The sequence below is a fragment of the Erithacus rubecula genome (assembly GCF_903797595.1).
Source record: "Erithacus rubecula genome assembly, chromosome: 1".
NCBI lineage: Eukaryota > Metazoa > Chordata > Aves > Passeriformes > Muscicapidae > Erithacus > Erithacus rubecula.
In genome coordinates this window covers 40468767-40496685 of record NC_136658.1, presented here as the reverse complement: position 1 = coordinate 40496685, position 27919 = coordinate 40468767, and the positions used below count along the sequence as shown (strand labels likewise).

Below are 27919 nucleotides of genomic sequence, written 5' to 3'. Positions count from 1 at the left end.
AATAGTTTAGTTCCCTAAGGAAGAATGCATTTCCTGTCATAAATAAATCCATAAACTAAATGTTCCATGGTATTTAAACTTCCTTTCATATGAGACATAGAGTATTTTGGAAAAAATGCCAATAATTCTGAGGGATTTGTGGCTGCCTTTTCTTTTCAAATACCTCCTTTAAATCTAAACTAGGATAAAAGTAATTCAATGCAAATAATCCTCTTCAGAGACTTAATGTTGAATAATTTGAACTTTTTTTTTAGCAAAACAATCTTCATATTTATATTGGATTTTGGTTTTGCTTTAGTATTTTAAAAAGACAGGATAGGAGAGGCAAAAACATTGGTTTTGAATGGAGGAAGAGAGAAAACGAGGCACAAAAAATCTGAGGATGTTCGCTTCCACCATGTGACCTATTTGGATGCATCAATTAAAAAAAAAGGGGAAAGTGGTATAAGGAAAAGTGGAATAGAATGTACAAGGATTTCTCCACTTGGCAGAACTTGGAAGTGTCAAAGTGGTCATTATCCCAAAGGAAGACCTGATTTTTTGTCTGGCTTTGGAGCTTCATTCCAGGAAAAGAGTCAACCCTGAGAAGGAAGATGGGAAGAGATGAATTTCTGAGACCTCATTTTACCCTGCTGCAAAATCTCCATGCCATAAAGCAAAAGCCCTGGATAATTTCTTGATGAGATATAGTTTTCTTAGATGAATAAGAGTTCTTGACATTTAGATAAGTATTCTAATACTGGTTAAAAAATTCACCATTATTTTAATATCTAAAATGACAAAAACTGATTAGAACAAAGTTATCAAAAATCACAAAATCATAGAATAACCTTTAAGGTTAGAAAGGATTTCAGAAGATCAGCTGCTCCAACTTTTTGTGCCCAGATGGCATTACTGAGCACCCTGTCCAATGACAGCGTGGACACCTCCACCTATGGGGACTTCTCCACCTCCCTAGGGATGTTGTTCCAGTGATTGAGTGTTCTCACTGTAAAAACATTTCTTTCCTATGTTGAGATTAATGTCTCCTAGTGCAAATTGTGCCTCTCACCCCTTGTCATGTCCGTGTGTCCTCTGGGACTCTGGGTGATGGCATCTCCATCTCTGCCAGCAATGCCCTTGCAGATGCAGCCCAGGATCCTTTGTGCCTTTGTTGCTGCCCCAGATCCCTTCCAGCAAGGCTGCTTCCCAGCCATGCAGATCCAGATTTTACTGAGCTCTTTAGTTATTCTGGCCCAGGTAATGTGCTGATAGGTTTACATTGTTAAAAGTTGATGTTCATCTGGGAGACAAAATATTCTTTACAACAGTGTGTAGTTTCACTTTTCTATAGAAGTAGTGACACCTCTTACAAAAATTTTAATGGAAAGTAATTAAACCCCTATGTGCTTTTCTAAAAATTTGTCTTTTCTACATGTCTCTGTAGAATACCTATTTTTCTTCCTGTGACATCTTGCTTTGTTGTAGGTCCATTTGTGTTGCATTTTAAAAGATGGTTGAAAAAAATTAGTAAAAGACTTTACCAGAAGAAAAAGAATCCTAAAAATAGGGAGATTTTTAACTGCCATACAGCTCTTTGGGAAAGGGACTAGCTGCTGCTGTTACTGCTCTACTGCTGTCATTTCTGCATAGTGGCACCCACTCTGTAGCCACAAACAACAGTTTGCACAATTAAAGTTATTGTTTCCTTTGGGAGCATCAATATGATTTACTTAAAAGAAGCAGACTGTTACAAAACCTTAACTTGAAGGAGTCTTCATTTTCTTGACTGATCTATGACAGTGACAACAAATATATAATATGAAATGACACATATATTTCCCTGTTGTTCCAATAAGTGTTTCTGTGAGGTTTTTTAAATAAATGCTGTTATCTCAAGGTGTTATGATAATAAGAAAATAATTGTGCCTTTTGGTCTGAAAATCAGGCATCTGGGGGGCATCTCAAGTAGGACAATTAAAATCACTATACACTCCAAACTTTGAAGTAGATAGTGCAGTCAAAAAGTTGTATTTATAGTCCATGGTTATAGGACTTTGATCTTTTATTTATCTGTGATTTCAGTTTGCATCTGTGTATGTATTTTTATCTTTCCCAGTTTACAGATCTGGTTTATTAGGCCATCTTCACTACTTGGTTACTGCACCTTCCTTACAATGTTTTAAAACTGTGAGCATCTCACAGCACACTGGTTGCTTGGGCTTAGAGAACAGCTTAATTGTTCAGATGTCTTTTTGACCAAAATGCCCATTTATTTAATCAAATACAGTCCAGTGTTTATGAATTAGCTAACTACACATTTGTACATGTGAGCGATTTGGGAGCTGAATTCAAGTCCTTATACTTGAGTAGAAAATATTTTGCATTTAGCTACCTTTGTTCAGACTTGGTTTTTCTGAGGAGAAACATTCATTCCCAACCACCAGTTCACAGATTCAGAAAGGGATATAAATATAGAAAGATGGAACAGTTTCTTCTCTGTATTACAAGTCTATTTGTCTTCAAGAATTTGCTGGTTATTCTTAGCTTATGTTCACCAAGACAACATGAAAATTAGTGACCATTTTCCTATATAAACTCTGAAACACTAATTAATATAATTTCAATTTGTGCTAATTTTAGCACAGAAAAGGTATTTTTGTAGGATGAACACAGTTTTGTATTTCATATTTCTAACTCCAAAATTTTAGTCTCACTGTGAATAATGACTTTTTCAAAGGTAAAAATTAAAGATGACATGAAGTTCAAACTTAGGGGGTTTATTTCTGTATATGTTTATCACAAAACTTCACATCTCTTAGGAAGCTATTTGATGTTCAAATTTACAGTCTCACTTTTCTTAAATTGATGAGAACAAAGCATGATTGCGTTCTGTTTGGCACTCCCTGGAACCTTTTCTCTATCATAACTAGAAAAAATCTTCAAAGGCTTCAGTGAGTCCTTCATTTAACCCCATTTGTCTCCAGGGTGCCATCCATTGCATTACTGGGCTCTCTGTTATGTCTGCTTCCAAGGCCACAGTGCTGGACTAGATGGTCTTTTGTTCTGGTTCAGTACAGTTGTTCTTACATTCTTATCTAATTTATTGCCTGTTTCTAGTCACAGATCTCTGCAGCTAAATGTCAACTCCCTTTTCTGAAGGAATGACATGTTTAATAGCTGGGATAGCTCAGATAACAAAAACAACAAAAATTCTGTCTGCTGTGAGTGAGATCATGGTATCTATTTCACTGTGGTTACCCTACAGATTTTTTCTAAAGTAGAATCATAGGGTTATGGAATTGTTTAGGTAGGGAAAGACCTTTAAGATCATCATGTCCAACCATTATCCCAGCACTGCCAAGTCCACCACTAGACCATGTCCTCATGATTTGTTTATTCATTTACTCCTCAACAGACTCATAGGAAGCTTATGAAATTGCTAGTCATAAAAATGTTGAGGACACTATAACATCTTTCTTCTGTTCTCAGAGCTTTCATTACTTTTGAGCATTTGCCAAAGAATTCTTAGCCTTTTTGTTTTTCATGAGATCTTCCTTGATGTTTGCCATTTGTTGCATTGTGTGTATTGGTTACCTAAATTATGTGATGTTCTTGCTCTTTGGATAGAAGAAAAGCTTTTGAGGCATGAGAATGAATGGTAAATAGCTAAATAATAAAGCCTACTCTTGTTCACATGTGAAGGCTATTGTTTACAGGAGATGAGATTAATTTTGCTAAGATCTGTTCCCTTGTGAACACATTGAATGAGTTTTTTGGTCTAACTGTTGATGACTAAAAAGAAATGAACAGCCATTCAGAATCAGTGTGATTGTTTGCAAATGTACCTTTTGCAGAATGGAGAAAGGCTGTTCCCATTGTAGAACTCCAGTTATGTCTTCACAAACTTAGGGAGCCACTCTCTACAAACTGCAAACTGTAAGACAGTCCAGAGTTTCCAGTCTGGTTTTAAGTGAGGCTGAGCATTGCATCCTGGATAGTGGCAGTGTAGGGTTCCACTTCACTTAGAAGTGTGAGGTAGCTGTATGCCTTGCTTGTTGCTGGTTTTGGCAGTTGTTGCAAGAAGAGCCACCTGAAAAATAAACCTGAAGTTTATTTTTTAATTTGTTTTTTTTTTTAAATACTTTCCTCATATTAAACCAAGCTTTACTGTAAAATGCATTAGGTTTATTGGGTTTTTAAAATAGATTAGGAGATCTGGTAAGACAAATACTTATTAAGAGCAGCCAGTGTTTAAGGGGAGCGAGGAAAACCAAGCTTAGCCTCTGTGGCTAAGAAAAAGGTGAACGTCCCACACTGCATATGAGGGAGTGCCATTAAACCCCAAATAGGATAATGGCTGTTCTTGAGCCTGTCATTGTTTTGGCATTTCAGTTTTGTTTCTCAGAAAAGATATTTAAAAAATGCAATGTGTACGAAACTGAATGTTTTTCTTGCTAACCCTAACAGCAAGAATCATCAATGCACAGCCCACATAACACTAATATTAAAATGAAATCTATGAAATGAAAGCCTTAAACAATGTTTTGCAGGAAGAGTCAAAAAGTTTTTTTGATAAATTGGAAAGTGAGAAATAAATACATGTTTTAGAATCTTTTGTATCATTAGTAGGCATCTGAACCCCAGAAAATTATGTTGTAAATACTTCTGTTTGCAGCTATGAGCAAATTGCACCAGATGACTGTTCTTTCTTTGGTCTTCTGAAGACCAGAAAGCAATATGGAACCCTGATGGCTTCCTGAAAGTTCTTCTGTGTATGCATTTCTTCTCTCCTACACAGAAATGGAAAAGGAGCAAAAAGCCAATAGGGAAAACAACTCTGAACAGCAAATCTGCATGCATAAGAACTGAATAGCAGGTTTATAGGCTGCAGAAAGTACTGAAACTTGTTGAAATTTCTGAGACATCTGTAATACTAGTTTTTCTGTTATTTGCTTTCCAAGAACACCAGCAAAGAGCAAATCTTAACTGGAATTGTGACTGCCTCAGTAGGATGTGTCTGTGCATATGTGAATATGGGGTTGCCATCTATGTGAAACGTTCAATTGACTTCACTCTGTTTGCAAACATTGCTAAGCACATTTCCTGATGTGTCTTAACTCTCATGGCAATGTTGTGAATAATCCAGATGCAACTACTTCCTGAACATATTGACAATTTAGTTGAACAAGGTTCCAAAATGACAGTGTGACTTGTGTTCTCTCATTAGTTTGGATTAACAGAAGTTGATACCTTTATAACCCAGTACTGTTAGAGGAATTGCAGTTTTCCCACGGATACTGTGACACATCTGGAATTTTTACTGGTGCATGAAAAACAGATGTGCATATTTTTCTGTTGCTTCCATGTTTCATTATGGGCTTAGCATACCAAAACTTAATTGTCACTGGTGCTCCACGCTCCTCCTCTCCCATTCCTTTTATCTTGTCTTGATTTTTTCTTTTAAGTAATTTTCTGCAAGTGAGATTCTCTTTTGCTTCCTGTGGTTATGCTCAGGCATGCTGGTTTGGACCTTTAGGATTTGGTAGCTACAACACTTAAGATCACTGTGGCTTAGTATGGATAAACACACATTCTTGTCCTTGCCATGAATGCCTGGAGGAAGGTCTGTGTTTTATCTTGTGTCACAGTCTTAACTGCCACAGGTCCCTCTTTCCTTCCCAGTTCCTGTTGTCCTTAAAGCCAGGCATCCCAAGCATCCCACAGCATACTGTCCACTCACCAGCTTGCATTGCCCTCTGCTGTCCTGCACTGCCTTTGACCCAAATCCTTCTCCAGGCACCTTTTGAGTCAGTGAGAGTTCACTAACAAGGTTTGAACACTGCTCTGTGTGTAATCCAGATCTGCTGCAGCCTGCTGTCAGCTGTGGGTGTCAGCACAGGGCTAACTGGGTGGAAAAGCAGTGAGCTGAATCATGTGCTTTGATGCTACCTTCTGTTTTAAACTCTCTAGGTCTGCACTGAGGTGATGTCAGAAGCACCACTTGTGACCTCCACAGAAGTGGCATATTTTCAAAACAGTTACTTATAGAAGTAATGTTTTTGGGGAAGGTTTCCAGATGTCTCCAGGCTGAGCAGAACTGATTCCATTCCTAGGAAAATATTTTAAAATTCATTGTATGCTAATTGTGTGATGAATTAATTCATTTAAATAAAGTCGAGGATATGTAGAAGGGAAAAGAGACTTTCACTGTGGAGTTAGAGGTCAGGTTTATCTCACCTTATACTTACAGCCAGGAGGGCAGACCAAGGAAAGAGGAGCTGCAGTCAAGAAAGCTGCCATCAATTAGTGTCTGAAGGTTACAACAAAGCCTCCCTTCAGTCCCATGAACATTTGAGGAATCCAGCCAATGTATAGCTCTGAAAAATCTGCTGCAAAGAAAGATAACCTGAAATATGCTGGAACTAAGGGGCAGTGAAATAACAGAATTATCTGTTCAGGTTTACTCCAGTTAGTTCCAGCAGCCATAACAATCTAGTGAGGGCATCACAGAACATGGAACTCAGCAGAAGGTGAGATATGTTTTACCTTGGAAGATTCAGAGCTGGTTGGAAGCAAGGAAGGCTGGAAAGCTATTCCTCTTCATTTGTAATTTGTCATTTGTCTGATAATGTTTTATGGGTGTTGAGCACTGCCATGGTTTGTGTCAGGACAGTCCTCCTTGGACTGTCCCAGCAGCAGTGCTGTGTTTCTGTGGCTGTATTGGGTCAGATCTGAACAAGCTTATCTTAACACAGCTTGGAGCCTGTATGCCTCACTGAAATGTGCAGCACAGGTAATAGCTTCAAAGGCATTGCAAATTTAAAAATAGCCTTTCTCAGTGTGGCAGAAATTAGAGATACAAAGAACTTGTGTTTGCTTGGCAGGATTTCCTCATGATTAATGTGAAAATTAATAAATACTTCCTTGTTAGCAGGTTCTTCACACATAAGCATAATTTGTAAAAAAATATACATGCCGTTGAAATACACTGTTCTATGATTTAGACAGACTATAATAAAATGCACACTTTAAAGGAGATCTGCTTCTCTTTGCTCAAATTTGTATATGAAGTTCAGTTGCATGAATTTGGATGGTTTCTGATTTGAATAAAGCTTTGATTTATTTTTATAGAAAATAATTTAGTACAGAGAAAAGGAAAAGAGTTTTCATTACTCTTCCCATATTTCTACAATAGGGAATGGTATCTGTGGAACATGGAGTCTGAACATTATTCATCTTTCCCATGGGGATTACTAGAAGCAAATTAAGATTCTCTGAATTTGCTTACAAAACCAAGATCAATTTCTAAGTAACACTAAATGAAGAAAAATGGTGGTGATTTATCAGACATGGTCCACTGTAGTAGCTGCTTTATAATGAGCTTTGAGACACAGCATAATGCAGTCTTTTGTTGCAAGTATCTTTTATGCACACACTGCCTACCTTTTATGCAGTAATTGGAATTTAGTGTATGAAGGCAAACCCTTAATGTGGGAAGCTTCTGGGATTAAAACACTTTTGGAATGAGAAATCTTAAATATGTTTTGACTAATTTCATTCAAGGATCATCTACAGCATTTTTATGTAAGTGAATCTCTTAATTTCATGAGCCTTACCGCTCTAATTAAAGATGGCTTTGTTTTCATTTTACATTTCACTGTGGAACATTTTTAATAGACCCATAACTTTTTTACTTGGTAATGTATTTGTTGTTATAGAATCAGTCACTGATTAGAATTTCAGCAACTGAATTTTTAAATTCATGTTCACAGATTTGAAAGGCCAATGTAATGTAGTTAGTTTTGCTGTTGTCCCTGTCATTCATCACACAATAAATGTGCCAGCTCTTCCAGTAGATCAGTGCAACAGAAAAGGATTGGTGGATTGATGGAGTTTGTGCTGAGGCCCTTGCTTCTATACTTGATGTGTTTTGAGACTTTTAGTTGGAGTGATTTTCTTCCTCATTCTAAATGCCTCTACCACACTGAATGCCTCCACAGATCTGAAACATAAAATGTTGATTTAAAAACTGATATACCCATAGGAGTTTGTCTTAACTTTGATGTACATCTTGAGAAGAGCAACTGCTTTAATTTCCTTTAACAGGGTTCAAGTTCATGCAGAACAGACCATTTTGTAAAGTGATGAGTAAATAGGCACAGCTGGGACATGTGCTTCAAAACCATGCAGGATGTGTCTGTGTTGTACTTTGGAGGCTGCTGCCCTTTAGTGAGGTGATTCTTCTGTCATTCTCATGGAGACTGAATGTGCAACTGCCAGAGTATTGCCTGTGAAAGAGTTTGTTTTGATAGCTATCCACAGGAAGCTTAGCTGTGATCATCTGTGATGAGGAACAGACCCATGCCAAAATAACATGACTAGGCATGACTGCAGTGCACTAACAACTGATGGTCCATCATGAAAGGATGTTTCTCTAAAAACTCATTTTCTATCAAGCTTACACTGTTTTGCTATTCATGGTGTGTGCTTGATACTGCAAAATATGTTGTTGACATTGATCATTGTGTGGTTAATACAAAAAGAAAGTTAAATATCTGAGTTTGTAGCATAAATAAAATTAGTTCAAAAAAGCTGCTGTCTTAATTTTTTAGTTTAAGTGAAATTCTAAAGAGAATGTTAACCAAGGTACACCTAATTTATCTTTGAACTGAAATTCAAAATTCTGTTTCTTTAAGTAATTTCAGGACATTAAAAAATATTTCTCCCACCCCATCTGTTCTTAAGGATGACAGGAAAACAGACTTTGCAGCAGTCATTTGAAACCCTCAAATGTAACACCACTTTTTAATTACTTGTCCTTCAATACAGTATGATGTTAGAGTTAAAAAAGACACACATATGTTAATGCATCCTGTCCATTTTCCTGACAACTTCCTCACAATGTGTTTTCCAGTGTTTCAGTAGTGCCATAATGAAATGGTGTAACAGCACATTTACCTCAGGAACCTGTCACTGTCACTATAGTCCAGTCTATTTAGATCTAGATAAGCTGATATTCATCTGCATTTAAATTGCATTATTTCTAGTTGTGTCCCCATATGTTCCTCTTTGATATTAACATCCTGCACATACTTGTAGATGATTATCACGCTTCCCCTATTGAGTAATAATTAGCCAAGCTGTAAGTATTTACAGATTTTTAGTTTCCCTTTAATCAAATCCTTTCTGAAGAGATTCTCAGTCTTTTCAGAAATCCCACCTGTTGACAGTACCTAGGTTTTAACTTAATAGGTTTGGTGAGGTTGGCTAGAATTCTGTAGGAAGGAACTATAGGTATCATATGATGTTCATAACCCCAAATTACTTGTTTCATGTGGCAAGATTTCATGCTATCTCAAGTTCATTTTGGTCTTCACTCAGAATTTCCCAGCTTTCTCTCTTGAATTGTGTGTTTTTAGTGGAGTATATTTCTAAATGAATTCAGTTTGTGGGATCTGTTGAATTTGCATTGCGTGTTGTTTATTGAAGATCATTAACAAATACAATAAAAAAAATTGTGCTGAATTTTATTTATTATACACAACTGTGAGTGTTTATCCACAAATTTCAACTCAAGTTAAATTTAAATAAAAATTATCAAATTGTTATGATTTAATCTTCATGCTCATCTTCCTCTCAGAGACACACTGATAAAGAACAAGGCACCAGAAAATAAAGGTATTCTTTTCATGAGAGCACATCTTGCAGGCATTTGGGAGGAAAGGAGTAAAGAATTGGATTAAGAGCTAATGGACTTGCCAGCAAAGTTTGCACCAGGAGAGATTGTTTGCCCCCTTTTTGGTTGAAGAATTTGACTGGGAAAGTTTCAAGTAAAGCACAATCAAATAGGAGCAACAGCAGGAAAGAAGCAAGCTGTGAGAATGCTGGATAAGCAAAATCCAGGGCTGGAGATCTGTGCCCCTCAGCAGCCAAATGCACCCAGCTGGTGTTGTTAAAGGTTGGCTAGAGAGCAGTGACAAACAAGGAAGTTACAGATATGCCATACTGTCATCTTCCACTGCCTCCCAAACTGCATTAGTTTCTCATTTTCAAAAGAACATGCAAGGATAATTGAGATTTAAAGTCTCTGGCTTTCTTTTTTGGTCTTACTCACACAAACAATAGCACAAGTACGCTTAAATTTTTGTCTGTATGTTTGTGGATCATAGAAATTAGTTGGTAAAAGCTGGTGAAGATGGGCAGAAATAATCTTGGCTATACCTATTAATGTTTGAATTTTGCAACTGCAAAATGCATAATCTACATAAAAGGATTTACTATAAGATATGCACTGATTGCTATTCTTTACAGAATGTACAAGCCAAAAACAACTGTGTGTGTTGCCATCCTTTGTTCTTTGTCGTTGTGTCTCTGAGAGAGGGATGAGTGTAAGACAGTGGGAGAGATTATTGAATGAAATGAAGGAAAGTCATTAGACTGAACATTGAAATCTTTCCTTCCCATAAGTGATTCACCTTCATCTGAGAGCAATTAGTCTCTGTTTGGATTTTGTCATATTCTTGACATCATCAGGCCTTCATTTGCTAATTTTTTTGAAAATAACATCAGAATCCTTCTAGCATTGAAAACACCAGAACATTCAAATTTATCCTGAATCATCTTCTTAAAATTGCAGTGCAGTTAAGAATTTTCTCTGAAGCAATTTAAATAAACAGTGAAATAGTATCTCATTTCTATTCATGGTACATCTGATGTTCAATAACAATCAGATATTGCTTGCAGATTTCCATCTTAAATCTAGGAATAGAAAATGTTACATTTTGTATGAATTGCAGAGTGATTTTTCATTCATTTCATTAACCATTTTATTTACAAATTTTCTTTTTTAACCTAGATTTTCAGTGAAGGTAACAGAGCTGTACAGAATACTCTGAGTTCTGATCCTAGCTTTTGTTATGATTTGTTTTGTGGTGTCAAGAAAGTTTGATTGACTTGCTGAAGTGCTGTCTATACAGGAATCAGGAGACTCACTAAATGCTTAGATAATTTGCTAAAACCCTCAGTTCAGTAAAAACCAGCTGCCTTTCTCTTTGTGCTAATTCCCTTTGTTGTATGAAGTACTTATTCACAACTGTCTGGATTTGCCTGTCTGAAATACTTCAGAAAAATCATTTTATGTGAGTGTGTATTTTGAAGTCACTGAGGAGGAAGTTCACTTTCCTACAAAAATCTGCAGCTTTGTGATGGCGAAGAGCAAAGGGCAATAAGGAGCATTAGTAAACCCCTTCCAGTTATAGCCAAGGTGAAACCTTTTTGTCTCTTGTTTATAGATCCATGCAGTTACAGAGCCTCATTTCCCTTTGTATTCAATCACTGTGGAAACTTGCTCCAGGCATAAGAGTTGGGTAAATTTTGCAAAAGTCATTGTCATCATCTTACACTGTTTTGTGTTCAGTCTATAGAAATTGCAGTTCCTAAAATCAAGCTGGTGAACAAGCAAAGGAACACAGCAGCATTATAATTTTAGAGTGAGGTGCTCAAGGATTATCTAATACAGTGAGCTGTTCAAACATTGGAACCCATAAGGTATCTGTATGTTCCAGCTGTCATGGGGAAACTTCCTTTATTTACAGGCTAATTTATCCTTTATTTGACCATCAGAAAGAGTTGTTGTGTTGCACATTTAGTGTCCAAGTCTCTGTGATGGTAGCAGTGCCTTAAGTTTCTTCACAAGGAGGTGAACTATTTTTTGACTATTACAGCCTGCAATTCTGCCCATTCTTTATACACATCTTGGGGTTTTCTTAGACTTTTATCTTTCTTGTGGTCATTCCTTGACTTACTGTTTCAAAAGTGGTCATATACTGACTTGTTTGGGGTATTTGTCTATATCACAGAGACAGAGAATCACACAGTTTCATTTATGCTGGAAAAGACCTCTGGGATTGTTGAGTCCAACCAACCTTTGGCTGATCACCACCTTGTCAGCTAGACTATAGCACTAAGTGTCAGATCCAATCATTTCTTGAACAATTTAATTTGCTGTATTGTTTGCTCGAACTCAGAAGTGCTGAAGGAAATAGTCATTCTGCCCTTCCCAACATATGAAAAGGTACATTTTTAAAACCTGACCCACTGATTTTTTTTTTTTTTTTGTCATGTCTACATTGTCCATGTGGAGCAATGAGTTTAATGATTTTTTATCTTGATTATGTCTGCCTTGGTGCTGATTGTAAGAAGCTGGGGCATCCAGTAGAAACTACACACTGAAAATTTATCTCCTTTTCATCCAAAAAGTAATAACTTACCTTGTGGTAGTAGAGGTTTAAATGACATCAGCTACAATTTAGGTTTCATTAATAGTGTGGAAGCTGTTGGGGAGACTCTGATACATCATTATTGTAGAGGCTGGATAAGGTTGCTTCTAGTAGTGAAACTGTGAGATTGTTACAGATCAGTGGTTCTGTTCAAAAGCTGCTATGGTCCCTGTTGATTGGTTCCAAGCTCTTCCCAAAGCAGATTAATCTGACTTTCATCTGTTTGGAAGAACATGTACTGTGGTCAAAAGATGAAGCGTGACTCTGCCATTGAAAGGTCATTTCATTTTACAGTTTCAAAGATTGCAGGCTAAATTCAAAGGCCATTACATTAAAACATCTGAAGAAATTTCTGCAGTTCTACAAAGAGAATGATCTTCTGATCGGGTCCTATCCAGCAACACCAGTACTTTTGATGACTTATGCACAAGAGTGCAGCTTATTTTAAGGAAAGATGAAAGTGTGTCACTTTGCCAGGCTGAGAGTTGGATTCATCTCACCTTTCTTTAGCTGTCTGTTTATGAGGTGTCCAGGTTAAACTTGCCATTAAATGTCCCTCTCTGTTCCACCAGGAGAGTTAGACAGTTTCAGGAGTGAGTGATTCAGTCTCTCCTGTGTGCCAGTTTTAGAATTTGAAGAATTGCAGCCTTGAGGTTATTTACCTCCTGTGTTTAGCAGGAGTCTGGAAATCTAGCTTAAATGAGCTGGCTAACTCCTAGTTGGTTGCAATTAGGTGAAATTTACCTTAAATTACTAAATTAACAAAAGTACTGAAGGTTGATTTTTGAGGTTAAAATGTTTAGGTGATTTTTTTTTTTAAATGCAGTTTTTTTTGTTCCCTCAAATATTTTGAGCATGTGTCATTTATCCTTGTTAAAGTATCACCCAATCCATTCAGTATATGTCATATGATGGCACTGCGAGACAAAGATGTCCTCCTACACTAGGGATCAAAGAGAACTTTCTGATGAATTTTTTTCTTTTTTGGGTGTCAGTGGAGGGGAGGCTGGGAAAAATCCTCCACTGCTATGTGGGCTTGTGTGAGTGATTAGCTCTTTTTTAAGTGCCTGAACACACAGGTTCACATAGTAATTAAATTCCTACTGTGGAAATTGCTATTTAAAGAAAACAATAAAAGGGTTTTTTTATTAAATGCCCCATCAGCAGTGAAATGCAATGTTTTATTGGTGAGTGAGAAGCAGCTCGTGAAGAAGTGCATTAACTTTAATGTTTCTTCTTTGGAATCTTAGGGGAAGGATATAGATTTTATTTTTCTGTTTAGTAGCTCTAAAAATTCTCATTTACATCATTTAACACTCACCTCTCCACCCACAACCCCCTCCAGTAAATAATTTCAGGTCAGAAGTTTCCTTACAGATGACCCAAATCCTCTCCTAACCTAAGACACTGAGCAGAGCCATAGTCAATTCACATGATCCCATTTGGCTCAAAAATAACTTGCCCCAGTGTAAACTTCCCTTTTATGCTAGAGCTAATGAGCTCCCAAAACTAGTCTGAGGCTTCATTTTTGTTTTTACATCATCTAATTCTACCTCACAGTGCTGATGGAGACTCACAGGTGTATAATTTTTCAACACAGGTTCAGGTTATGAAATACAGAGTTGTGAAATAAAGGAAGCTGCAAGGAACCTCTGGAGGTTAACTAATCCAGCCACTATTCAAAGCAGGGCTAGCTTAGATCATAGTGGAAGAACTCCAAGGAAAAGAGAAAAATAATTCCATCTATCAAGTCTGGGGCTTCTTCATGTAGAAATGCTTCATAGCTCTTTTCCCACATTCAGTAGAAATTACTGTATGTGAAGACCATAGCCCAGAGATTTACATATGCAATGTGCATCACATTGCTTATAATTTAATTCCATCTCTTTTCCACAAACCACATAATGGCTTTACCCAATAACTATTTAAAATTGATTTATTGATCCCAAGGCATTCACTCTTTATTAGTTTATTTTTGCTATATTTTTCATTGTCCTTGTATAATTTTCTGTGTATTTGCTTCAGATGGGTTGAATAATTCCTTGAGAAAAAAAAAAACCTAGGAAATTCTGATTAAAAAAGAATTTAAATGTTTATTTCTCCAAATGATGTTCAAATAGGGGGGAGATATATCCTGTAGTTCAGTTCTATAGAACACCTTGTGAAATTCAAGTGATCTAAATTTTCCTCTGAGCAGGTCTGTTCCTTGGCAACAATTCTGTAGTGAGCTGTACTGTCATATGTCCCTTTCCAGAAAGGCACTATTTATAAATCTATCCAAGAATACAGATAACCCACACACTCAAGCATATGTCAGGACATAGCTGTCAGTCCTATCAACTTGCAGTCCTTTGAAGGAGCAGAAAGGTACATTGACTCACCAGTCCATGGCCCTGATTTTAGACCTCTGAGCTCTGGAGAGTTTATTTTACATTAAGACATTTTACAAGAAATGTCCCTGTGTAAGGCGTATGTTGAGACTTAGAGATCTCACTGTTGTAGAAGCTGCTAGAAAATATTAGAGCAGAAAACACCTCACAGAATTTGGCACATTTGTTTGAAAGAGTCTGGCTGTGTGTCATGGACTAGTAGCTAAGATACCCTGCAAGAGGTGACTTTTTTCATTTTGAAGGACACTGCAAGGACAGAAGGGAGAAGGTCCATACTGAAACACAGTCAGTGTGTTAGGTCAGAAAGTGAGGAGTGCTTTTGTCTAAGGAATGTTACTGTACCCATACCAATGTGCATTACTGAAGCTGATACCAAAGTCCTGATCCCACAGAATGCTTCCTACTGTATTTAATTGCTGTTCTGGCTTGGTCCATCCATGTGCCTGGAGGTGTTTCCATGCAGCTGCTGCCCCGTGCCAGCCCTGAGCTCTGCTCAGCCCAGCACAAACTCTTGAGCAGCTGTCAGTCAGTCCCATTGCTAGGCTTGGAAAGCTCCAGCTTGGCTGAGTGGGGGTCACTTCTGCCCATGGTCACTCTCCAGACTGTCACCTGCTTCCCCCCTGCCCTCCTTCACCTGTTCTGTGTGAGGCAGGCAGCTCTGGGGAGATGGGTGTTGTGTCCTTCTGGATGCAGGTAACCTGTGAGGCAAGCTGAGACTTCTCTTCCTAGCTTGGGAGTGTGTTTTTCAGAGTTTGTTAAGGTCCTTCTTTCTGTCTGTGTGGTGGGAAGAAAGAATGCATGCTGGAATGTATCATACTTCATATCTGAGAAGGAACTGTGAACATCAAACACCTTTTCTCTACAAAAGGAATTTCTTTTGGCTCAGGAAATCCCTGAACTAAAAAATGCTGGTTGCAGAGAGAGAACTTTGGAAATGAGCATGTTTTTATTTTTTTTTGTCCTGTGCTTATAAGAAGACAGGTTACATGGTTACCTTTAGTGTGAGTTGGAAAATCTGCTTGCATGTTTTTAGTATCAGCTACTCTTTACTGGAAGACAAAAAGAAAGGTACCCACAGACTTCTTCTTCCTACTCTGCTTTTCAATTTATTTCAATAATTCCTTTATTAATTAGACCACAGAAAAAACAGTTCAAACTATAATGATTCCTGAAAGGAAAATCAAGCGAGTTTTAAATTATTCCTCAAGCTTCTTATGTACATGGTGCTGTGCAAAAATATTTGCAGTCCTTTTCTTTTCAACTCAGAAATCATTCTTCACAGTCATACCCTTATGCAATTCTCCATGCTGTTGCCTATTAGTCTCTTTTCTTCTGAATAAAGCATAAATTATGTTTTTTTAAATAGATTTGTAAGCCCATAACCAAGACTACAAATATTTTTGCACAGCATCATGTACATAAGAAGCTTGAGGAATAATTTAAAACCGGCTTGATTTTCCTTTCAGGAATTATTACAGCTTGAACCATTTTTCTGTGGTCTAATTAATAAAGGAATTACTTTTAAATCTTGTAATGCAATGTCTCAGTTTTGACTGAAGGGAAATAAGGTTGTGTCCTCTAATGGTTATCAATATGCAAGTATATATTGGTAAAAATTTTTAGATTCGAGGAGGTTTTAAAAAGCATTCTGGAGTAGACAAGTGCTACTTCTCAGACTGTCTTTCCACTTGCATTCTAACTTTTGCCTTGAAAGTTATGTGGAGAAATAAGGAATGAGGAAGGAGAATACGTTTTTCAACAAGGTTTCTAAAAAGGAAAAAACTCAAGAGCTTTGACCACAATGAAAATTAGAGATTTTGGTTTTTTTCATTATGAGAGTACTAATTAACAGAAAAAGCTATTAAGGAACAAATTAGCAATGATGAAATTTACTTCAGGGATGCCACTTCATTTGTTTACTGTTATTAAAATATTTTTGCCTTTTCTCATAAAGTCAATTGTAGATGGTTTTTGAATTTTCAGTGTTGCATTTACTCTCATCTGGAATAGGCTTTATTTTGATGTAAGAGTGCAGTTTTCAGTGTGGTGCCTAAGAAGGCATTCAAACAATTGCAAGTAATTGAAAGTGCACACCAGTTGAAAAACAGGCAAAATGAAACAAAGTAAAACCTCCAGCTCCTCTAGATATAAAAAAGGAAAATTATACTTTGGCAATGAGGAGGTGTAAAGAAGTATCACATAATTTTTCTAAGATTTGGGACATAAGAAAAATTCAGTAACAGAATGCTCAGTTCAGAAAAAGAACAAATTTTTGCATTGTTTATCCTTGTTCCTGTTTGTTCTTGACTTTCCTCTTGCAGTCCAGTCTGGACTATCAGTTCTCATTGATACAACATCTGGCACATTTCCTCCTTAGATGATGACCAGTCCTCCTCATCCTTCCTTATGAATCTTCTTTATCACTATTAAACAAAATCACTATCCTTTCTGTCACTCATGTATTAGACATTTCTCCTCTTTGTGCCTTATCCAGTAAGAAATACTCAAATACAGCTGGTTTCTAAAGTACTGCTACTTTCTCTATACAAGTTTTGGAATCTTTTGCTTTACACATATAGCTGTGTCTTTCCTCTCACATTACATTGATCAATGCAGGCTGCTTTTCTTTTACACCTCTGACTCACCAGCTTTTCTCCACTTCACTATTGCCACAGCTTCTGCAAAGATCAGATTTGTTAATCTTTTTTTCTCATTTTCCATTGCTCTCAGTTCAAGTTGTTCCTCTTTAATCTCTCAAATATCTCTCAGTATTTTTCCCACCTGTTCATGTTTCTTCTGCCTTCCAGTGTCATGCTTTAGAAATGTCTGGCTTTTGTTGGTCTCTGCACTGTTCCTTAACTATTGATGGAATGATACTGTTTGTTTTTTGTTTTTTTTTTTTCACAGCTGTCTTCTCCTTGTGATAGTTTCCAAACACCCATCTTTCTATTTGTGTGCATAATACCTCTGAACTTTGGGGTTCAGCTAGATTCTTCCCTTTATCTTTTTCCAGATAATTAAGGGCATACAAAGGAGCAGTGTGCACAGATGAAGAGCATGCATTTTGTCAAAAATGCTCCATTTAAGTCATTTAATAAATACTACACATGTATTAAAAGGAGTAAACAGAGTTATGATAGACAAAAAGCACATCCTATTGTCATTTAGCTTTCACTTTCTATGCTATTATTAATATTTAGTGGTGACTTCTGAGAAAGCAACATGTCCAATATAACTTGGAAACTATATTTTTGTAACTATTGTTATTATTGTTTTAAGTTATGTGGTCTAGGCAGATTTTCTTTCCTGAAAAGGTAATGTGAAAGGTTGATGTGCCCCAGTAAGGTATTCACCTTCTCATTAATAATTTGATCATGCATTATTTCCTTTGTAAAAAAAAGCCTTAAGCTGTTAACACAGCAATTTTCAATTTAGTGAGGAAAAGACCAGAACAACGTATCTGTGAATGAAGTAAAATCTTGAAAAGACACTTCTAAGTAAAAAAGTTCTGTAAAAAGTGCTATAGGACCAAAGTAATGGTTATTCTCAGTATAGTAAGGCAGACTGAGGAATTCATGGCAAGAGCATCAGTGTTTGCAGGTTCTTTTCTTGTAGATAACTGTGTAATAAAACAGATGTGGAGCTTTATTGTAAGCCATTCTTCATGTAATTTATCTCTAAGGTTTATTGAGAAAGCCTACATCAACTTTCTTTCCCCCAATGTGCACTTCAGGTTTTGACACTATGTAGTCTAACCTGTGTTTGTGAGAATATATCTACCTTTTTATTGTAGGAGCACATGCTTTTTAAAAAACTCCTAAAATAGTACAGAAGAGCCCTAGCTGAAGCACTGAGTGATAAAAGAAACTATGTGGCCATGTAGAAGGAAGCAACGAAAAGGAAAAAACGAAAGTGACAAAACAACCTACAATATCTTCAGCTTTCACTGCATATATTGCAAAAGCAAATTTAATTTTCTTAGTACATTTTTTGCTGTCATGTTTTTCATCCTATTGAATGTGTGCTCTTATCCCTGTGTTTTTAGAGGAAAACAAAACTAATGCTTTTTGTTACAGTTTCAATCTGGCCTGTACATGTGATTGAATGTACTGTGGAAGAGGTCACAGCACACAGTTAATTTGGGATTTTTAAATAAATGTGCAGAGTAGCAATGGAACAAATAGGTTTCATTAGCTCTGTTCCTAATATTGTGTGCAAAATTACTAATTCAGCTCCCATCTCACAAGAACAAGACACTGTAAATAGGTTGCTTATTATTTATTGAAAGCTGGCAGCATGCTTGCTGCTGTGTGAGCAAGACTTCCTGCTCATAGTCTTTCACTGAGGGCAGGTACTGACCTCACCTATATAGAGAAGGGCTTTTTACCCAATTCATGGCTGCAGGAGCACTTTTTTTCACTGGTAATGGACGGTGGAGTTTAAATTTATGCTGTAGCAAAAGCAGGAAATCTAATTGCTCCAAAAAGATGACCAAAATAACCCAAGTGTAATGAGTTTGCACAGATGTTAGCAGGCAAACCAATTTCGTGGATGTTTCCCAGTTCTGTGGAATAGAAGGATTTTGTGGCTGCCTTCCAAACCATAGTAAAGGTTTGAAAGTTCAATTAAATTGAATGATATTTTTTCAAAGATTAAAAAAAAAAAGAAGAAAAAAGAAGAAAAAAAATAGAACCAAAAAACCTAGTCTGTAGTTAACAGCATTGTTGTGAAGATTGAGGGTTTTAGGCTGCCTGTGAGAATGTTGTGAGTAGTATCACACTCAATGCAGAACATGTCCTTAGGTTATGCATGAGCTTACTGTGTAGCAGATATAATTCTAAACCCATTGTCTGTGACACACAAGAAAAGATCATAACTAAGAGTTCTTAGCTGCATGGTGAAAGTCCTGGACATGTGGGAAGAACCACAGTCAGTGAACTAATGTGGGGTCCCACATGTTCTTAGAGCTTCATGGACACCAATGTTATCAAATGCTGGAATTTTCTTTACATTTAAAGGAGTAACAATGATTTTTTAAATTTGTATTTGAATCCATATGTATTTTGTTATTAAAAATAATAGAAACTGATGGACAAAAGCACAGTGCAATAACTGTGAGTTAAGTAAGTCAGAGGACCATATTGAGTACAGTGTTAGATAAGTCACTCATTCGTACTCCATCAGACCCTCTTAGTAGCTGCTATTTATTTCCTTCACCTTGTGTTTTGCAGCAGCCCAATTGCTATGAGCAAGAGTATCCTCAGAAGATATAATTACCTTCTTTTCCATTTTTCACTGTTACAAAGTTAGCAAAACAAAAAGACTTCCCTATCTGTAAAAATTATTTTCTTGGCAAACACAATTATTAGCTAGAATGTATGCAGAATAAATCTCTGATAATTCACTCTGGAAGAAACTTGGATGGTGACTCTGAGCTTTACAGGTCTATGAGTTGCCAGATCTCAGACAGTTACAGGGGATGATTGCTAAAATAGTCACATGGGTGTTTTAATTTGCTGGGGATTTGTTCCTCCTTATTTTGAGGAGGATAAAATTACCTTTAAAATTATTGGTGCCTCAGTCTTCAACATTCTCACCTCTCTGCCTGACAAAGTGAGAAAGACTTTAGACCTTGAAGAGTTTGGAAGAAAAATATGGGGGAGATAAAAGTAACTTATTCATTTACTCCACTTAACTACTCTTTCTGCCAGTTTGAGAAAAATTTGGTATTACATTAAAGCCTGTGTTAGAAGTGGTGGCAAAAATAACCTCTGTAATGTGTTTATTTGTGTAATTAGATGGCTGATATTGCAGTAACTCTGGATGATCCCATCCTATTCTGTTCATGATTTCTGTTTTTGCTGTCATAGTCTGCAGAACATGTGCACAGAAGAAAATAGTTTTAGTGAAAAGATAACAATCTTTTTGTTCTTATTTTTTTTTAAGTGCATCTGATTTAAGCTAGAGGAACAGAAGAGCCTGTTTTCTTCCACTTCACTCTTTCTACTTTGGTTTATTCTTTATCTGAAAGGCTTGCTTGTAGATGAGTGCTGATGACATTACCACTGGTGGCACAGAGAGGCAGCCTGACGTGGATCTCATGTTTCTTTGCAGATGAGGATAGGCATCCACTCAGGTTCAGTGCTGGCTGGTGTTGTTGGAGTGAGAATGCCACGCTACTGTCTCTTTGGGAACAACGTCACCCTGGCAAGCAAGTTCGAGTCAGGAAGTCACCCACGCCGCATCAATGTCAGTCCCACCACGTACCAGTAAGTGCTCCTAACCCTGTCCTATCCTGCTGGTGTTATTTCAGCCTGTTCTCAGTTCCATCTCGTAGCGTGTGTGTGTGAAATTCAACAGAAAGTTGGTAGGGATACAGCATCAGGACAGCTGGAAAGAGGTGTTGCTTGGGGATGTCTGTATCAGAATGTGCAGAGTTGAGGCACTGGAGGCAAGGAGGCACAACAGAAAAGCCAGCCATTCCTGCCTAAAATAAAATGCAACAGAAGAAGGGGGAGGTATCTGCCAAAGCAACGTAGTTTTATCCACTATTACAGCTTCTGACTGAGGATTTGGGTTCCACCTGCTAAACACTGTTCATGAGAGAAAGCATGCTTCCATTGTCTCAGGAGGAGGACTAATTTTGCCAGTAAGGCCAAGCTTACAAAGAGATTTAATGCTTTCTTCAAGACAAAACTTCTTATTTAGCACTGTAAAGACACACTTGATAGAAGCATTCTCATAATGTAGGAAAAAAAAATGAAAATGGCAAAGCGTTATTCCTAGCATTTTGAAGAAATTATGCAAATGGAGAGAAGGCTTGATTAAATCTGGTTATGAGGAACAGCTCCTAAATAAAAAAGGTGTTCTGTATTGTTCAAATTTGACAGTTTGACTATTAGAATTTCTACTGCTTAGATTACAGCTGATGCACTCACTTTTTTTTTGGCAGGATATCTCAATCTTCCAGTGTTCTGTATCAGAAGTAATTTTCTGAAGTGAAGTTTGAGACTGTGTGGTAAATCTCTACACAGTTGCTCCAACAATATTGCTTTTCTTTCTTTATTTTTTTCCTATTCAGAACTGTGAATCTCAGTTCTTTTCCCCCATAGCTATCTGTGTAAATAAAATTTTTAAATGGGATTTCTTTGTGCAAGTATTGAAGTGTCTGCTATGCTAAAGTATGAATCAGTCAGAAATTAAAGTTAAAAGTAATTAAACTAGTGCATATTCTTCTGAAAAGCCCGTTCACTTCAGATCATATTTTGAGAATGAAACAAATGTAAATTGAGCAAGAGCTAGAATAACTGAATAGGCTTTGTATCATAAAGTGAACAGAAATAGATTCATACAGTTGTCTGGTAGCATGCAAGAGAAAGACAATCTATTTCTCCAAATCTATCCAAATCCAATCTATAATTGCTTACAGAAAACATTGTCATTTAATTAAAAATAAATTCAATAAACATATAGGAAATTTCTGTTTGGAACTTAGTATAATTTGAAAATAAATTGGTTTTGAGACCTTCCATACACAGCATTCTACAGCCTTTACCTCTTAGTCATCCACAGTGGGATAGGAGGAACCCTCTAAAGCCCTTTTTGAATTTTATTTACCATTTGTGCTCCAGTTACAAAAATAACATGGCAGCAGGAACTTTGGTTTGTGGTTTGTGGTGTGGTTAAAGATGGCCAAGGCCCTGTGACAGGGAACTGGACTTTTCTTGAGCAGGTTCAGCTTTTATAAAGTCCTGTTCTCCAACCAAAGATAGTCTTCAAGATATTCTGGAAGTTGAGTCCATACTTTCCCAAAAGAGAATGCTTCACAAATGTGGTTCAGGGCAGTGATTTCACTTGGGGCTGTGGTGTTGCTTGCTCATGTTTGTGTCCCTGAGAGCAGAAACTGGTGAGCTAATCAGCTTTATGGAAAGATAACTAGAGAGTATTGGTTGGACCTGTGGTGCACAAAACTGCCTTCTTGCTGGGGCCAGAGTCACTTTCCATGTACAGTGCACAGTGCCAGTTGTGTTGAATTTGGTTTTGAGTGATACAGCATCTCCTCTGTGAGAACACAAATTTATGGTCATCACTGAACAGCCTGATCTAGCTGAAGATGTTTCTGTTCATTGCAAGTGGGTTGGACTAGAAGGGCTGTAAAGGTCCCCACCAACCCCATCAGTTCTAAGGTTCTGTGACTGTACTTTCTTTTCATTACAATGCTGATAAAAGGACTGCTCTGAAAGTTGGTTTAAGGGTTTGTGTATGGAGCTTGTTAGGAATCTGTGGGTTTGTGCTGCCCTTTTTCTGGCTCCTGGAGAAGATGGCTTGTCTTTACCTGTGTCTCACCTCTGCCTGGCTGCCACTGGGGGTATTGTAGCATGGCAGGTCAGATGTGAGTCATCTTGGAGAGTGTTCTTACTGAGTTCTAGGTACCAAAATGTGGGTCAGATCTTCCCACCCTGCATATCTTTCAGGCTGTATCAAAAATAGATCTACAGTTTTTTTCATTTCCCTTTAATCCTAGAAATCTAGTATGAATGGGACTACTTTTTTTCAAGATAGCTGAACTTTCTCCTCATGTGACCTTCATGTCTGTACTTACCTTGCAGAAAGTTATCAATGTAGATGTTGCTTCAAAAAGGGGAGAAGGTAAAAAAGTGACTGATTATATAGTAATGTGTAACATGAAATTGCAAAACAATACACAACAAAATACAGAATTATTGGTATTTTAAATCTTCATTATTGCACTCAGTAAGCAATCTGCTGTTAACAATGTGCTGAACAAATTCAGTGCTTGATTTGGAGAACTTGCAGTGGAAGTCACAGGCTAGACACATGGTTACAAGTGAAGGAAGCAGAAATGACCAGAAAATATTTTTGCATGAGATGCAGTTATCATGCAAGATGAATGGCTAAAATAGTGGTGATCAGGTCAGGAACAATTTTATATTACAGGCTTGGGAAATGATGTGGAAAGATTAAATGAATGCACATGGGGCACCTTGAAAAGTTGATTTCAAACCATGCCTTCTGGCATAGCTGAAAGCTTGAAAACAAACAGGGAAGAAGTCAAGAAATGACACTGTTGACACAGTGGCCAGAAGAGACTGCAGTTACAAAATACCCAAAGGGGCAGAATTATTCAGAGTTTCTGAAAGTGATCTGTGAGATTTAACATAATGTCCTGATGGTGTCTGAATCAAAAAGCAGACATCTGATGCATCCATATATAACTTTTCTTAAATATAATTTGTATGAGTATATATTTATTGTGTGTAAATATGATTCATCACAAACTGAAATGCATTTGTATTTGAATTTATATTTTATTAAATGCTTCTATTTGATGACACTGTGCTGCTGTGCACTTTGTTAATCTGCTGTTAATATTTCTGTTATCTAAGAATCAGTGTTTTCCAAAGTATATAATTTTGCAGTCAGTATGAAAACAACAGAATTTTCAATTATATTAAACTACTGGCATTTATCATCAAGTGTTTTTGTCTACCATGGGCACTGATGGAAGTTGTGATACAAATTTTATAAAGCCTGCAGGTCCTGGAAACATGCCAAATACTTACCAGCTTTCATTTTACAATAAAGATTATGCATCATAAAGTGCCATCAGCATTCAAATAATAATCACACTTCAGAATACCTATTATTGGTTATAGACACTTCCCTTCAAGCCTGTAATCTGCCTAAATCAGAGTCTAAAATTATAAGTACAAGGTGTGATGCTTGTTGCTTGGCAGCAGCAGTGAGCATGGGGCAGCCTTGCTCCAGTTACACCTGCCTGGGCAAGCTCTGCTATGTGTGAATTAACACCTCTTACAAAGGTGGACTTTGCATTTTTTGTATCTGAAACATCACTTCTGTTTGAAATATCCTGTTCTCTTGATGCAGACAGGTCTTTGGACACAAGGGTCACAGAGCCCCATTTGAATCACTGAGCATTGTGAAATTAAATCAATGGAATAGCACTGGTAAAAGTTCCAGGAAAAAATGTAAAAAACTGGAGAGGAAGTTGAGCATCCCAGATTGATCCCTATTTGAACATATGGACAGGAAAGAATAGGAAAATAAGTTTATTTAATTCATCTACATTATTCTGAATTTAATAGAATTACCCTATTTTCCAGTAGTCAGGAAGGAAGCACAGTAAGATTTATGAGACTCTTCAGCACAGGAGAGAAATGAAATATTTTTTAGTTTTTTTGTTTCAGCCTTTAATAATGATTTTTATGAGATATTAATATTATATATCCACATTTATCCTGTTTTCCTGGTAGTGTCATAATGTAATGCTTTGGGATTTCTAGGCAGTTATCAAAAGCAGGTAAACACAGTTGTTCCTCTTTGTCAAGTAACTCCTATTTAAGAATTAATTCTTTTTTTCCCTCTACTTTCTACCTCTAGTCTTTTGCAGCATGTATTTCTCTTGTGGAGAATGTGCTTCTGGCACTCAGTGCTGGGTACAGATACTTTCCATTATCACATGCTGGGCAATGCATCTGGGACCTGAGCTTGGTAAAGATGAACAGCCTGTGTCCCACATCTTTATCTTGATTTAGGAGAGAGGGCAACCCAGGTGCACCTCCTTATTGAGCTGGGTGAGGTCATTGTGTGGTCATCTGCACAAAAGGCTTCTCAGCCTTTAAAATTGATTAAAACTGATGTAGGTCTTTAGTAGTTCTTTCACAGAAAGTTGTATGAAAGAAGTTCTAGGCAATTAAGAAGCATTTCTCTACTTCCCTCTTTACAGAGATTTCAAATTAAAATATGACTTTTCTTTAAACTCCTTATAGATTTTTATTTTTACCAAATTCTTTTTTCTACAGGTTATATCTATTTATATGTATTATTTCTCCTAGAGGTTATAACTATCTCTACATCTATATTTTTCTGCCTCATATGGTCAAAGCAATGGGCTTGGTCAAAGAGGCTTTTCAGATTACTTCAGGTTTTATTTCTCAGCATCCTTTAAAAGACTGTTTTTGTTTTTATGTTGGTCAATTTACCATGTATGTTTTCAAGAGATGTTGGTGGACAGACAATTTAGTTTTGGAAAGATTGGGAATGCAACTTATTCATGGGCACAAAAAAGTATTGCTAGTCTAATTTTAGAAGCATAGTCAAAATTCACTGGGTATTTTTTGGGTTTCTGCTCCCAGTGTCACCTGCCTCTGTGAGGCTGCACCCCCATGATCACTGTGTTTTGTGATTGTGGTCCTTGGGCCCCAGGTGTCTGTCTGTGCTTTGTGATTCTATTTTTGTTCAAGGTTCACTGTTATTCAAGGCTCACTCTACGCACATAGCTGTGTGTAGATCACTGTTCAGTAGTTAACAGTGTATGTTACACCACAGTTTCACACAGTTAATCTAAAGCCAAAACATGTTTAGGCAAAAGTCATCTGTTGGCTATATAACTGTTAAAACTACAAAAAGCTCAAGCCTGGAAAAATCCAGGCAGCACTGTTACATCAATGTAAAGCCTGAGGCCTTTTAGTACCAAACCTGTGCACTGAGTCTCTGATGGCCCAAACAGAGAGCAGAAACCCAGTATTCTTTTTACTTGGGTGGGTGAGAAAGAGAAGTATTAAAGGTCAGAGACTGACACTCACCATGCTGAGCTGCATGTGGAATGCAATATATTCCATTAAAAATCATAATCTTTTATAACCTTACCACTCTTGACCTTCTTGAAGAAGAAGCACCAATACACTAGCTTCCATAGTTTAAAAAGTAATAAATGCAATGTGCAATTAATTAGGTAGAGATGTAGTCAGGGATTTCTTTCCAGTCTCCTTATGTTTGTAGCATGTACAGAAACTGAGAGAGAAATTTAAATTAGCTTAAGTTTAGAACTAAGTGCACTGATTTTTAGCATTACAATAGCAAATTCATATGTTTATACGGAGTAATTTGAGAGCAGCCTTCCTAAATTTCTAATGAGTGTGGTAATAGTTCACTATCTGTATTCATATGGAAACAAATGAGCTGGTTTATGTTATCAAGAGGATGCCCAGTTGGCGAAACAGGCAACAGTTGTTGCCACAGAGGAAGGGAGCAGCACACCAACAGGAGACAGTCTTCTCATAGCCTATTTGGAAAGCCATTAAAATTAGATTTTCCTAATTATACCAATTAATGGGGTGATGTGAACAAGGCTGACTAAAAGTTTTACAGTACTTTTAGAGTTAAGGCAGAAAGAACCTTTTCCTTTGGTTGATAAGAAAGTATTTATGGAAGATTGACCTGGCCAGTGTGCTTTTCTTCTTGTATACTATGTTTAGGAATGCAGTGCATAGTTTCCTTTGTTGTAGAGCATTATATTTCTCCTAGAAATTTTGTTCAACTTTGGTCTATACAGACCGATTTTCCTAAAGAAAATTTCACACTGAAGTTTAGTTCTAAGTGGGTGCTTTTGTGCTCTGATTCAGCAATCCAGTGAAAAGCACAGAAGTCTGGAATCTCTGAGAGATGGAGAGAAAAACTGTGGACATGGAAGAAGTTAAGAATTGTCATGGGAAATATTCACTCACTATAGAGGGCTTTGCAACAAATAATTCTGCAATAGCAAGTCTCTGTTTGTTCAAAGAGAGATGAGCAATCACCTTTTTGACTTCAAGTCAGAGGGCTGGGCTATGTGAACCATACTAAGTTTAATAAGTGCAAGTGCGGAATTCTGCACCTGGGATGGTTCAACTCTGGATGTACAGACACACTGGGGAATGAGATGCTGGAGAGCAGAGCCATGGAAAGGGACCTGGGGGTCCTGGTCAGTGGCAGTTGGGCATGAGGCAGCAGAGCCCTGGCAGCCAGGAGAGCCAGCCCTGTCCTGGGGGCATCAGGCACAGCATGGCCAGCTGGGCAAGGGAGGGGATTGTCCTGCTCTGCTCTGAGCTGGGGCAGCCTCACCTCCAGAGCTGGGGGCACCTTTGGGTGACACAGTATAAAAGAGACACTGAACTATTGGAGAGTGTCCAAGGGAGGGCAGCAAGGATGGTGAAGGGTCTGGAGGGGAAGACATACAAGGAGTGGTGAGGTCACTTGATGTTTTATACCTTGACAAGTGGAGACTGAGGGGAAACCCCATTGCAGTCTGCAAGTTCCTAATGAGGGGAAGCAGAGGGGCAGGAACTGATCTCTTCATTCTTGTGACTGGTAACAGGAGTCAAGAAAAAGGCATGAATCTGTGTCAGGAAAAGGTTTTTCACCCAGGGGTGTTTGGGCACTGGAACAGGCTCCCCAGGGAAGAGGTCA

General features: G+C 37.4%; 1 protein-coding gene across 2 annotated transcripts in view; it reads left to right on the top strand.

The window, feature by feature from the left end:
• GUCY1A2 (guanylate cyclase 1 soluble subunit alpha 2) overlaps window positions 1-27919 on the top strand; it is a 136142-nt gene that overhangs the window by 96019 nt on the left and 12204 nt on the right. For both annotated transcript variants that reach the window (XR_013775450.1, XM_079314962.1), the window contains exon 7: window positions 20765-20919. Coding sequence is in view for 1 of the 2 variants with exons in the window: in XM_079314962.1 (XP_079171088.1) it covers window positions 20765-20919 (155 nt within the window). In the remaining variant the exon portion in view is untranslated. The remainder of the gene's footprint in view (window positions 1-20764; window positions 20920-27919) is intronic.